This window comes from Oxyura jamaicensis, chromosome 1 (genome assembly GCF_011077185.1).
Source record: "Oxyura jamaicensis isolate SHBP4307 breed ruddy duck chromosome 1, BPBGC_Ojam_1.0, whole genome shotgun sequence".
Classification (NCBI taxonomy): Eukaryota; Metazoa; Chordata; class Aves; order Anseriformes; family Anatidae; genus Oxyura; species Oxyura jamaicensis.
In genome coordinates, this window is record NC_048893.1 from 94,610,270 (window position 1) to 94,623,286 (window position 13,017).

The 13,017-nt window shown below is 38.5% G+C and overlaps 2 protein-coding genes across 10 annotated transcripts in view; both read right to left on the minus strand.

Moving 5' to 3' along the window:
• GABRR3 (gamma-aminobutyric acid type A receptor subunit rho3) overlaps window positions 1-3,563 on the minus strand; it is a 60,969-nt gene extending 57,406 nt beyond the window's left edge. For all 3 annotated transcript variants that reach the window (XM_035315229.1, XM_035315223.1, XM_035315226.1), the window contains exon 1: window positions 3,324-3,563. Coding sequence is in view for 1 of the 3 variants with exons in the window: in XM_035315223.1 (XP_035171114.1) it covers window positions 3,324-3,378 (55 nt within the window). In the remaining 2 variants the exon portion in view is untranslated. The remainder of the gene's footprint in view (window positions 1-3,323) is intronic.
• Window positions 3,564-4,370: 807 nt separating this feature from the next.
• Window positions 4,371-13,017, minus strand: part of DCAF6 (DDB1 and CUL4 associated factor 6) — an 81,718-nt gene continuing 73,071 nt past the window's right edge. For all 7 annotated transcript variants that reach the window (XM_035315219.1, XM_035315218.1, XM_035315215.1 and 4 more), the window contains 4 exons: window positions 9,707-9,863; window positions 8,340-8,428; window positions 6,374-6,479; window positions 4,371-4,813 (listed from right to left, as the gene is read on the minus strand). In XM_035315219.1, coding sequence (XP_035171110.1) covers window positions 4,749-4,813; window positions 6,374-6,479; window positions 8,340-8,428; window positions 9,707-9,863 — 417 coding nt within the window. In that variant the 3' untranslated portion in view covers window positions 4,371-4,748. The remainder of the gene's footprint in view (window positions 4,814-6,373; window positions 6,480-8,339; window positions 8,429-9,706; window positions 9,864-13,017) is intronic.

Sequence of the window (13,017 nt, forward strand, 5' to 3'; positions counted from 1 at the left end):
TGACCAGACTGGGAGGAATGTGGGCTCTGACCTAAGCAGTGACATAAAACAGTGAAGCACAGAGGGAGGATTCCCAAGGATTTGGTGGTCTTTGCATTAGGTTCAGTGACTCTATCAATAATAGGCCCCAGCCTCACAGACTGAAATTGACTTGGCGGTATCTTTCCATACAAAAACGACTTTGCAGACATCACCACTCAGCTTTCCAAGACAGCATCTCTGAGCAGATTCTCCCATCCCTTGCACACAAGCACACACACCTCCAATGATATCTATTTTAAACGCTTATTTCTGGATTTTCCTCCTCAAAATCATCCTCTAGGGTGTTCTCAAAGTGTTTCAGACATATACAGTGTTCTACGTAAGGTTTTATTGAACAACATTTATCTACTGCTTACAAAGATTTTACTATAAAGGTAATGCAGGACGATGTCCTTAGTGAACCTCATCCTGCCTCCATCAGGGGGAGAAGGCATAAAGGGAAGGAGTTTAGGCTGATAACTGTTTCAACAGCTTCAGCATCTCCGACATTTAATCAAGAAAATGCTTCCTACAGCAACCATCTGCCCAAGCTTCAAGACACCAAATTATTTGCCAGAAATCATAGCAGCACAGCAAAGGAGACACTTTTGATGCTTGCAACAATCCTAAGAAATATCCTTCTTAGAGATACGCCATATCTGTAGAATTCTATATAATATAAAAGTGAGTTCAAATACATCTGAACCTTGGCTTTAGATAACAGCTCTTTGTTTTAATCAATTTTCTTCCTAGGATATAAGCATTTACAGCAAGCTGTTGCAGGACAGAAAGGCAGCGGAATAGGGGAGGACCAGCTTGAGCAGACTGACAACTTTCAGTTCACTTAGCAGGAAAATAAGATGCACCCCAAATTCCCACTCACCATCTTACTCATCAAATTTGGGCTGTTAATATGGTAATTAGAAAATAGAAATTTTGGATATGTATCTTTCAGCGTCCAGCTAGAAGAACTGGTCATTTGACGTGTAACAAGAGCATTATGGCCTGCTGCTGGTGGGCCTTTTCCTCTCACTGGGTTTCCTGAAAGGAAGAAGGACGGTCCCAGGCACTGTATCACCATGGTGGATACCAAATGGGCGCGAAGTACACATCCACCGGTTTTCATTGCACACGCAAACGAGTGCTTGCACGAGTGGCAGCGCTAGGGGGAGCTCCAGCGACATCACCGACCTCAAAGACCCCGGTGCAAACCCAGACCCAGACCAGCAGGAGTTGCCTCTGGAGTTGTGAGGTTTGGGATTGTGGGATGGTTTGACGCTTTTATACTTGCTTGATTGCTTCTGCGTACGCTTGAATAACATTTTCATTTTTTTTTTTTCCTTTGTTGCTACAAACATTAGATGTCTGCCTCCATCCCTCCAGCTCCTGCCACCGACTCCTATTATTCATAGAATCACTGAATATGCCAAGTTGGAAGGGAGCTGCAAGGACCATTGAGTCCAACTCCTGGCTCCACACAGGATCACCCGAAAACCAAACCCTATGTCTGAGAGCAGTGTCCAAACCCTTCTTGAACTCCAGCAGGCTCGGCGATGTGACCAGTTCCCTGGGAAGCCTGTCCCAGCACCTGACCACCCTCTGGGTGCAGAACCTTTCCCTAACCCCCAGCCTGACCCTCCCCTGTCCCAGCTCCATGCCGTCCCCTCGGGTCCTGTCGCTGTCCCCAGAGAGCAGAGCTCAGCGCCTGCCCCTCCGCTCCCCTCGTGAGGGAGCTGCAGGCCGCCATGAGGCCTCTCCCAGCCATGACTGCATGGTTCTAGACATGGAGACATAGACCAATTGCCTAAAGGGTTATGGAAAATAAGATGAACACAATGGATACCTTAGTTTTAGAAAAACTGCTTGAAAAGCTTCACTGAAGTTTGAGAAATGTTTCAAGTATCAAATTTTTGCTCTTATTGAGGTTCAACCCTCCTCTTAATTAGTAAGCCCACATCTAAGCATCTGTAAATTAATAATTAGCCTTTGAATAAACAAGAGACCTTCTGACAATAACATGCTTATTGGGGAACTCTGGAAAAAATACTCACAAAATTGTTGCTTTTGTTCTAGTTTGTATGGTCTTCACTGGCAATTGCTACAAGTAAAGCAAAAGCAGCAGAAGCAGCTTTTCTATTTTTAGAAACAAAGACATCCAAAGTGATGATTTATAAGACCTCTCTTGTAAAGACAAAAGCTGTCATTTCCATACATTTACTCGAGAGAAATAAAAAAAGGCTGAATTATATGTAATATTCATACACATTTCAAAGAGATGGTTTGACTCTTTATACACAATTAACTGGTTAAAGAACTGACAGACTTTTACAATACATTTTTACAAGGCAATGGACAAAGAAGGACCACAAAAAATTCTCCATGAGGAAAGACACTGAATATGAAAAAGCCCCACAGAAATTTGAATCTGTGAGAAGAAAAAACACAGCACAGCAGGGGGAGCGTTTTAGAAGTAAAAGCCAAGGTCTGCTCTTTGCAACTTCTGCATTAGCTTGTTTTCAAAAGGCAAAAGTTATTCATTTCTAAGAAGAACCTCAAGCTTCAGTAAGAACACCATGGTCAATCATTTTGGAAGATACATCTCAAGTATCATCTTCAGAGACTCACCTATAGAAGGCTTAACAACTACACCAAACACCGTGCTGTCGTGTTTCCTTCACAGAAATGCTCCGGACCCCTCGCTGTGGAAGAGGTCCACCACGGCGACAGACGCCACGCAGAACAGAAACACAGCTCTGTTCCTCTTACTGCCAGCAGCTACACCAGAGCAGACAACCCCAGTAATATACACACCAGCTATGCTATATACACCTACTGTATAGTTCTTTAAATCAAATGAAATGCTGTGTTCTGTTATAGAAATTCAGGGCTAATTTGTATTTGATAGTAATAATATTGCTCACTGCCACGAGCAGTAAGATGTGCACAGTTCTAGACCACTGTGTTTCCACCACCACTATTAAAAAAAAAAAAAAAAAAGGCGGTGGGGGGGCATATCACAAAGTCATGGAATATACTACCTTTTCTTGCTGGTCTAAAAATGGTTGTCCAAAATGATACATCATCAGGAGAAACTCATGTTTTGTTCCTTTCTCCAACACCAAGGCCACTTAGACAATCTTTCTCCTTTTGTCACCAGTAAAGAGAAACGCGCATACCAGAGATTACTGTCACTCCACGCCTTAAAAAAACACAACTTACCGTGATTTCTCTCACTCCGCCTTGCTCATGGGTAGATACATTCTCAAAATGCTCACCAAATTCGCATCCCCTGTTGCACTCACCTCCTCTGGGTGTGACGTTTCCCATTTTCCACAACTCTCCAGTGTTCTGTAACATCCAGTTTTCTCAGCACCCTTTGCCTCCAAAATATTTTCTCCCCCACAAATATTTCTTAATTTCCTAATTTCGCTTTGGATTGCTTTTAAAGCTTTTATACTTTGCTCTTCCTCACTAATTTCATGTATTCCCCGGACCAACTTTTCTTCTCAACTAGTTTAGTTCCTTTAAAAATACAAAATAAAATAAAATAAAATAAAATAAATAAAAAAATCCCCATCCATCTCCTTGCTCTTCTCCTCTCTCATGTTGTTCTTCCCACACCCTTTTACTACCACTTGGGTTCCAGGTAATTCCCATTTATTTTGCCTCACAATTCTTTCTCCAACTCAAACTCTTAGTTTTCCTATTTCCCTCTATTTCTTTAATTTATGTCCTTTCTCCAAGTCTTTTTAGCATGCCTGCACTGTAAAACTCAGGGTGCAAAGTCTCCCACTCTGGTGCCCTCACCCACCTGATTTATAATCCTTCTTGGCATTCCCCAGTTCCTCCTGATGGAGCCTCTTGGCACCTGCATCCTTGGCAACAACAGCCATTAAGCAAAGCTGCTCTGTTCCACGTTCTTTTTTCTTCCTTCACTTCCTCTTCTCCATTGCCTTCTGAAGCAGATGGAGGGTGGTTAGGGTCTGTTACCTTTGTGACTGAACTACCTCGCATCCCAAACAACTACTCCCAGGAAGTAACAGAGGAATTTTCAAATTCACATTCCTCCAGATCATCTATACTATGTTTTCTCCATTCTAAATCCAATGGACATTAAGGTAAATCTGCCACTGTTGCAAAGAACGCGTGCGCAGACCTATCAGTGAAACAGAACTATTTCACCAGCACTACCGATTCAAGCATGGAGAGTATGAAGTGGCACTATACTAAGACTCACAGAGAGGCAGTTTTGTGTATGTGTGTGTGGGTACAGTGGGGATAATGAGGATATGGGGATATAATTACAAGGTGATAAATCAATGGTTGAAAAAAGAGAAAACACAGGACGATTTAAAACAACCAAATCTTTTAATTAGAAAGCAACAAACATGCAAACAGCAGGTATAGAAATTTATTTGAACCAACGTTTTTACTATAATGAAAGTTACTTGAAAACATTGATCCAAGCTCCCACATTTGCAGGTTAAGGAAAATATTGCACTTTGCATCTTCTAGCACCCCTCATACATGGCAAAACATTTTAAAAACATTTTTGCTTATTTTACTTGCACACTCTCCCAAAGTCATGCACACAGTCATTCAGAAACAAAAGGTTAGGTTATCCAAAAGCAATACCGTAGAATTGCACTAAAGCTCTGTAAGGAAAAATATAATTAATGTCTTATACAAATTCCATTAACGTCTAGGTGCTTGCACACAACTGCCAGTTACTCTTCATCTTCATTTTCATTCTCCTGACCAGATCCTTCTGATCTGTCACCTTCCAATCGGTCTGTAAGGCACAGAGAAGATTTAGTAAAGAGAACTTCTGAAGTTTTGGGGTATTGGCAATTTTTATAATTTAGTATCCCTCTGGGCTATTACACAATGCACAGTGGGTGCGGGTTATACAGTAACAGAGCCATGAAAGAATCTGAAACTGGACTGACAGCAGAGATCGGGTAGATATAACGAGAAGGAACAGTGACAGCAAAAGCTCTAAAGGACTTCCAGGCATAAAAGTGAATTTTGTGTACAAAAGGAGAAACCTTGTAGGTGCTGACTGGCTGTCAGCACAGGAAAGATGAATGCAAGCATGATATTAAAAAGAGACAGTGAATCCAAGAGACTGAGAATAATTTTCTGAGGAGCTAAAACTAGAATAGCTGCAATTAGAAAATCTGTATACTCCAGAAGACAGGGGACCTGCTATTTGTCACCATATACATGAGGAAAAAAAACAGTACTTTTTGATGTAAATATTTAGAGAAAGGCAAATACAGAAATGTGTGTGGGAACACGACTGGCTCAAGATCACTCAAACATGCACTGTTGGGTTAAGAAAAAGTTCACCCAGCAGAAACACAGAAAACATAATAAATGAAGAAAAACACTAGCTAACGTATTCATTGACAGCAGAGGTGAGGCACGCCACTGGTCTGGACACAGTGGCTTTACTCTTCCTTTCCTGTCCGTCTGCTCCTAACAGATCAATGGGAGGTGAAAGAGGAGCAGCAGCTGCTGCCAGGCAGTGCTTCCCTCCTGTACAAGCCCACTATCCCACTCAGCAAGTGCTGGACTCCCCATGTTCAATATTTAACAGCATCATCACCCTCATCTACTAGGTTTCTATGCCTTGTGTCATACCAGGCTCCCCAAACTTCCCCTCTCTGCTTCTTACCCAGTACCATGCCTCCATTGTCCTACTTCCTCAGTTTCAACCCACTGTAGTCAGCTTAAGCACTAACATCCAGGACTATGAATTTCCAGTGACTATTATCCATGCAACCCCTCCTATCACCAGTTTCACACCCTAGTGAACGAGGAATGCTAGTACCTGCAGCAAGAGGTTTGCCCATTACACAGCCCTGCATCTTCACACCCTCCTTCATTCCCAGGCAATCCCAAGTCCACAATGAGTGTCAGTTTCTTATGATTCATTCCAGTCACCCCAACACTTTTTCCATCACAGCCCTCATCTCCTAGAGATCTTTTCTTACTGAATATTTTTCAGCATAGAATTAGCACTACATTACTAATGAACACATCGCTAACAAACTATTACAGGGAGGATAGTATGGGAACATCTGGGAACATGCATTTTTCTTGTTCTTTGTTTTGAGATAAAACAAACAAACAAACAATCAAAAAGAACAACCAGCTGCAAAATGCTGCAAGTCTCACAGTACAGAAGCTATTTCTAAGTACATCTATTAAGAGACCCATGAAGAACCACTGAAACTTCTCACAAACCCCAGTGTAGCCACATACAGCTGAAGATCTTGATGGTCCCCCAGTCCATCTGCTATTTCATAGATCAACGTGGTGGTCAAGTTCTAAAGAAGTCTCTCACCTGCTCTTATATGATTCAAAGATGCCAACATTCGTAACATAAAAGAAGCTGGAACAGTAATAGTGTTTCTGGTTTCTTCCAGCATTAATTCATTACGTGTTATAACCTGGCAGCAGCGAAGGGGGAAAAACAGTGTAAAAATGAATACAAAATTGTAGTGCATCAGTATTAGTTTGACAATACAAAGTTTCTAGTTTCTATGCATTTACAGAACCCAAAATTACAGTATTTGTATGTGGTATGAACAGTAAGCTATCTGCAGGCAGAGTTCATTGTCTAGTTGTCTACCTAAAAGTATTCGAGTAAGATCATCATTCTGTTGTCTGTGTCCATGGTAGATACTGAGACAGGCAGCTGAGAAAAAAACTTTTGTAAATTAGACCTTGCAAGAAATAAGGATGACTGATGAGAGAAAGTGCTGTTCCAGATGGCAACTGTTGCAGACAGCAAAGATCTAGCACTAGCACCGGCCAAGAATGTGGGAAGGAAAAGAGATGAGGTTATCCTAAACTCCTACCTTCATGCTGCTTGAAACTTTTGGAGAAAATCCAAGGAACACAAGCAATTATTCTATCCCAGTTCAGGAACATTCTTCAGCTCCATAATTCTTTCTGAACATGTCTACAGCTTACCTCTAAATTACTTGAAATAGCCATCTCTTACTGCCTTCGTTTCAAGGAAGAGAAGTCTACTAACAAATACCTTTAAGCTCTTTTGCCTTCTTCCTTTCTCAAGGTAGTTCCTTGCCAACCCTCTTGCTTTGCCATTAAATTCTAATCCCACACCTTCACTTGTCTCTCAAACCACATTTTTTTGGTTATCACAAAGCATAAATATTTCTTTAGGTGGAGACACGTTTGGACCTTAGTATGGCCCTTCCTCAAAGACCATATGCTGAAAGGCAGGTAAATAAAGCATTTCTTTTTTTCTTGAGACTCATTCTCAAGCCTGTTCATCTTCTGAGGAAAATGTTCTTGCAGATGTCTGCAGTGTGCTGTCCCCAGCCAATTCAAAGCTCCTCTTTTCTGTTATTTTCATCTATTTATCTATCAAGCACTTTGCACAAGCTGATCACTCCCCAAGAGAAGCAAAGTGAGAAGATAGCACGCTGCCATTTTTCCTCTTTCACCTTCTATTTCTCTAGTGCATCATCAGTAACACCTTGTTGACAGCCTGTTCATCTTTTCAGCTCCTTCTGAAGCTTTCTGTGTCCAGAGATTTGTTCCCATCGTCGCCATTTTTTCCAACTCCCTAAGATAATGTCCTCTTTTAATTTTAAATGTGGTTCTATATCTATACTATACACTCCCCAAATGTAATTCTTCCTCCTCTCTTGCCTTTCCATGGCTATGAAGAAGTCAGTTCAGCTATTTTGGATATTTATTGTAGCCAAAATTCATGTGGTAAAAACTCAGTTTCTATCAGGTTCTCTTGTTCTCTACATAGATATTTCAATATTAGGATCAAATTAAACAAACAAACAAATGAAAACCCATGTAAAATCACTATCTATACTGTTGTCAAATTTGCTGCAAGTCATACATTTTTAAATGAAAAAACTACTAAAATTCAAAATTACTAAAAATCAAGTGACAAAATTCTCAACATGATAATTACATTTAGCACACGTTTATGCTAGTTTGTTTAAAGACAACCAGTGCCTTGATTTCTAACTCCTGCCAGTTTTTCTTCCTTATGCGACTGTTCATACCTTTTCCAACTTTTCTCGTGCATAATTTATTACTGTATTTTCATACATATAATTTCTAGGAGCTAATGAAATGCAAAGTGCCTCTGTGTACTGCCAATTATAGGTGAGTTAGTTGTCATAAAGGACAGCTTTTTATTTGTAGCTCATTTGTTTAATATTAAATAACTGTTAATGTAATATCAATGATTTGCAACAAAGACTTTTGTAGAAATGGAAGATGCAACGTTACTGTGGAAAAGGAGGGAAGGTTCTTACCTCATCTGCAAGTTTTCTGTTAAAAATCCTGGATTCTTCCAATGGTGACCAAATTTTTATATCATAGTCAATACCGGAAGAGGCCAGAACTAGAAATAAGTAATATTAATAATTCTAAATTAAATATGTTATGTCTTTACCAGTATTTTCTGCACTTAAGTGGAGTTGAAGAAAAATAATTTCACTTGCTGTACTACCAGAAACATTTAATTGTAAAAGTCAGTTCTATGCTGAACACACGACTACATAATTCTCCCTAAGGGACCTGAGAAAGAAGACATATGCAAACTTCAAGAGACCCTTAAAATAAACAAAAAAGAAACCACCATAAGACAGGAGCAGAAAGTAAGAACAAGCTACTAATATATTTCTGATGGTGATCTGATAATTATATGCATTAGTAACAAAGCCTTAGGACTTCTGAATCCAGTTACAAAGACAGAAGCAAGAAAAATTAAATTATATTTTTATATTTGATAATTTTTATGTCCTTCATGTAAATTTGACATTCAAATATACAAAAGCAATGGTCACTCTCATAAACAGTTCTACAATATGCAAAACAAAATTCCATTTTCTAGATCATTGCACAGAAACACTACAGAGATAAGACTTCCATAGAAACATCTCAGTAACTTGAAAACTGTACAAGTTTAACAATCTTATCCTCTTCTGGTATTATTATAACTTTATATGTTTACAGCTGACTGTTATTCTAGAGCCATGTAGGTAGGCTATGAAGAAAAAAGAAATAACATGAATGCTTTCTTTGACTGTGTCAGAAACTGTAGCATCGTTAAGATATTCCATCCACGTGTCAGATAACATCTGATTCCTTCTACTACTTCTGTTCATCTTTTCTATAAATATTTATCCCGAAATACAAACTGCTAAAATTTCTATGAATTTTCTTTTAATCTCACAAAGACGGCAAGTCTGAGACACACTTCACTCAATTTTCAGACAGAGCAAGTAGAGACCAGATTCAAGTATCAATTCCCACAGTGTTACTGGCATCTCAGTGACCCCATATTTCCCTCACTCTGTCATGGAAAACATTTAATGTACTGGAGGGAGCAAGAAATTGATATTCTTTTTACTGCATCTTAACTTTCTATAAATACTATGTCAGTAACATTTTCATTCCAAGAACTTATTGAGTAAGGAGGCTTTCAAGGGTTGAAAAGTCATTAGTAAAAGACCAAATCATAAGCAGTATTATCTAATCTATACTGGAAGAATAAAAAAGGGTTTGATGAAAATCTACCATTACAATGCTCTATTGATCTACACAGAATTGAAGATTGAATTTTGAGACTTTTACTATAGATAACCTGAACACAGCCTGTGAAAAATGATCATCTTACTTGGGTCAAATGGATGAGGCTGAAGACAGTTCACCACGTGATTATCAGCTTCCAGCAGCATGAGATGTTCGGCAGTATGTCGATCCCATATAAAAATATGGCCACAATCTGAACCACTCATGACAAAGTTAGATCCCCAAAAATTGGCTTCTTTTATCTGCAGTAAAAACAGAAATAAAACTTACTTTATAACACCAGCTTAGGAAACATTGAAGAGTATACTCCCATTTCTACAATAACATTGCATCTGAATTAAGAGCTCTGCAAATGGAGAAAGACCACTTAAGGAAATCTGAAAGAAACATTTAAAGAAAAACAATCCAAAAAAAAAGTCAGAAGGTTAAGGATTTTCAGTGCAAATTGACTGCTAACAGAAAAATGGAGAGGAGCTGGGACAAATGCAGCAATTTGGAAATAAGAGAAATTATATTGTACCTGAAGTTCTACAGATAAAGACAGCAGATACGTTACTTTCCAGAGTGATGAGATGGATATTGGAGACAGGGGAACATGAAACACTTTTCGGGAAGAGTTCAGTAAACTAAAGTGAGTGACAGGCTAATAACTAGTGGGGATTTTCCATTTACAGAATGGGAGGAGACAGAAGCTTATGAAAATTGGGGGGTGGGAATTAACTGTCTCTGACAGATAAAAAGGGGTCATGGAATCAAATATTTTAGTTTATTTTTCTCTATAATCTGTCAGATAAAAACTAAGACTTTCTGGTTCAAGTCCAAAATTAAAGTTAGAAGCCTTGGAAAAGGAAGAAGTAGAAGTACTCAAGTAGAAGTGAGTCCTAAGCTATGACAGCAGTACTTAAGTAGATGAAAGCAGAAGCATGCCTCCCTGCAAGTGCAACCAGTAATATTATAGTTTTACTGTGTTTTTTAGAATTTATTTTTGTTTTGATTTGTGTTTTTGTTTTTGATACAGTGATGACACATTCTACTATATATGGTTGCTCCTATCTTTGTTTTGTTAGGATATCCAAGCAACTTCTTGAAATGTTTGAAGTGATATGGCTAACATTTGACACATCTGTAGTTTTCTCATGCTACCAGTGAAGAATACTTGTAATAAGGGCCAAACTGATTTTATTATAATTATTATTATTTTTTTTAATTTAAAACACACATGATATTTACTAAGTTTACAGGTGGCACGTTCTGTGAGGACCTACAATTCATACTGAAGGTCATTCTATCTTGGACCATATAAGGGAAATTTACTTTGCAGTGACTGGACTAATATCACACAAAATATATTCATTATTAAATCACTTATCAAAAATAATAATTGGATCATCTCCATTTTCAGCCTACAGCCAACACCTCTGCAACTTTATTGATAACAAGTTAGTTTGACCCTGGATAATAATTGTAGCTAAAATAGTCAAGGAAGATTTATTTGGTGTTCACTGGAGAACTATACATTTGGAGGAGGAAATTCACCTCTGAGAATAAGACAATGATAATTTTACTTGAAAGATGCAACAAATACTAAGGTTTTTGTTGTTGTTGTTATTGTTGTTATTGTTGTTGTTTTTCATAAACCAGAAAATCTATTGTAAAATTCACAACCACAGCATTGTGACTAAAAGAGTGCACATTTTTTTGTGAGAGAACACAGGAGGGCTGGATGTGCCACTGACTGAAACATGTGACAGAAAGATCCAAGGTCCAGAGAAGGCTTCCAGATAGACAGCTACTTTTCACTGCAAATGTATAGTTTGTTGTGAAATTCTGCATTCAGTGAAATTATGCAGACAACATGCATTGGGCTCTACTCTTCCAGCAGCTTCTTAAGGAAGATCTGAATGTTAAGGGAAGATGATGAACAGCTTTCTTTGGAGCAGAGGGACAATCTCAATAGAGATGGCAAAGCCTTCCTGTCTCATTCAGCCTCGTCCCTCACAATCAGCCTATAGTATCTGCTTGTTCTCTCCATCCCACAAAACAAAACACCCTCTTAGTAAAAGAAGAAGGGGTCTTAGGGAACAAAATACTCATGTTGTTAGGCTAGTATACTATACAGGGATTTACTACATCTTCCATTCCCTTTTCCTTGCATCAAGTGCTATAATTCAGTAGGTATTTGTGTCTTAAACTCCTTAAACATTCATAGTCTCATCAATATCATTGGTCCAGATATTATTTGCTAACAATGCTGTGAACACTTTTGTCATGAAGTCACCACCTCCTGCCAAGAGACTTCAGAATGGCTACACTGTCTTGTCCTTGATTCTGAGGATTAAAGAAAATAAAAAATATAGTCAATTCCAAGGTAACTAACTTGACCTGTATTTGACTTGCAAAATATTCTGGGAGACAATTGAGGAGACAGATCTAAACTGTTTTCTTCTCTTTGTCCCCATCCCTTCCCTGAAAATACGGTATTGTCATGGGATTATAAGAATAACTTATCATCTAGTTATCATCTAGTTATTTGCATTTAAATTGCATTGACTCATATAATTATTTTTATTAGACTAATATTATTTTATTTCTTAAATAGTACTTACTTATAATTTAGTATTTACTACACAAGTATTAATTTGTTTATTACAGATTTACTGATCAGTGGGAAAATTCTGACTCCCTGAGTGTCTCACAGAACTGCAATCTCATGAGTTCTGGAACTAACACGGCTGAAGCAGTCCTACAAAACAGAGTAGTATGACAATGCATATGATCATGTAAACAACAGAGACATCACAGGCCAGAAGAAACTGGCAGGAATATCGGATATCCATTTTCTTGAAATATAACACATTATTACACACCCGTTATATTCATGATAGTCTTATGACTACAGCCTAAAAGACCGTGACTTGTTTAATTCCTGTGCCAAAAAAAGGAATTCAGACTAATTTTCAGGAAACAATTATGTTGTTAAATGTAATCTTCCCATACCAAGGCCTCTCTTGCCTTCACATCTGTAACCAAAATGACGTCAAACTACTAGTCTGAGCAACTAGAATGGGTTACTTCCTTCACTAAATGTTATTATCACCTTCAGAAGTCATTTCTGTATTTACTCAAAGTTAAACAGCAAAGTAACCACTGCTCAACTATGTGAAGTAAGAAAAGGCTAGGCAGCAGTATCTTTCTCACTCTCCATCTTCTACGTCATCCACAGGGTCAGAGGTTAGATGGGACGGCAGAGGGAGGAACAGTCAAAGAATGATGGCAGAGGAAGAACAGTCAAAGCTCAGTCACAAACAAGGTATCAGCTGAAAGCTTCAAAATAATCCAATGTTTGGCTGAGAGGAAAGTGTTGGAAGGTAAAAATGTAAACCTACACAAAATATT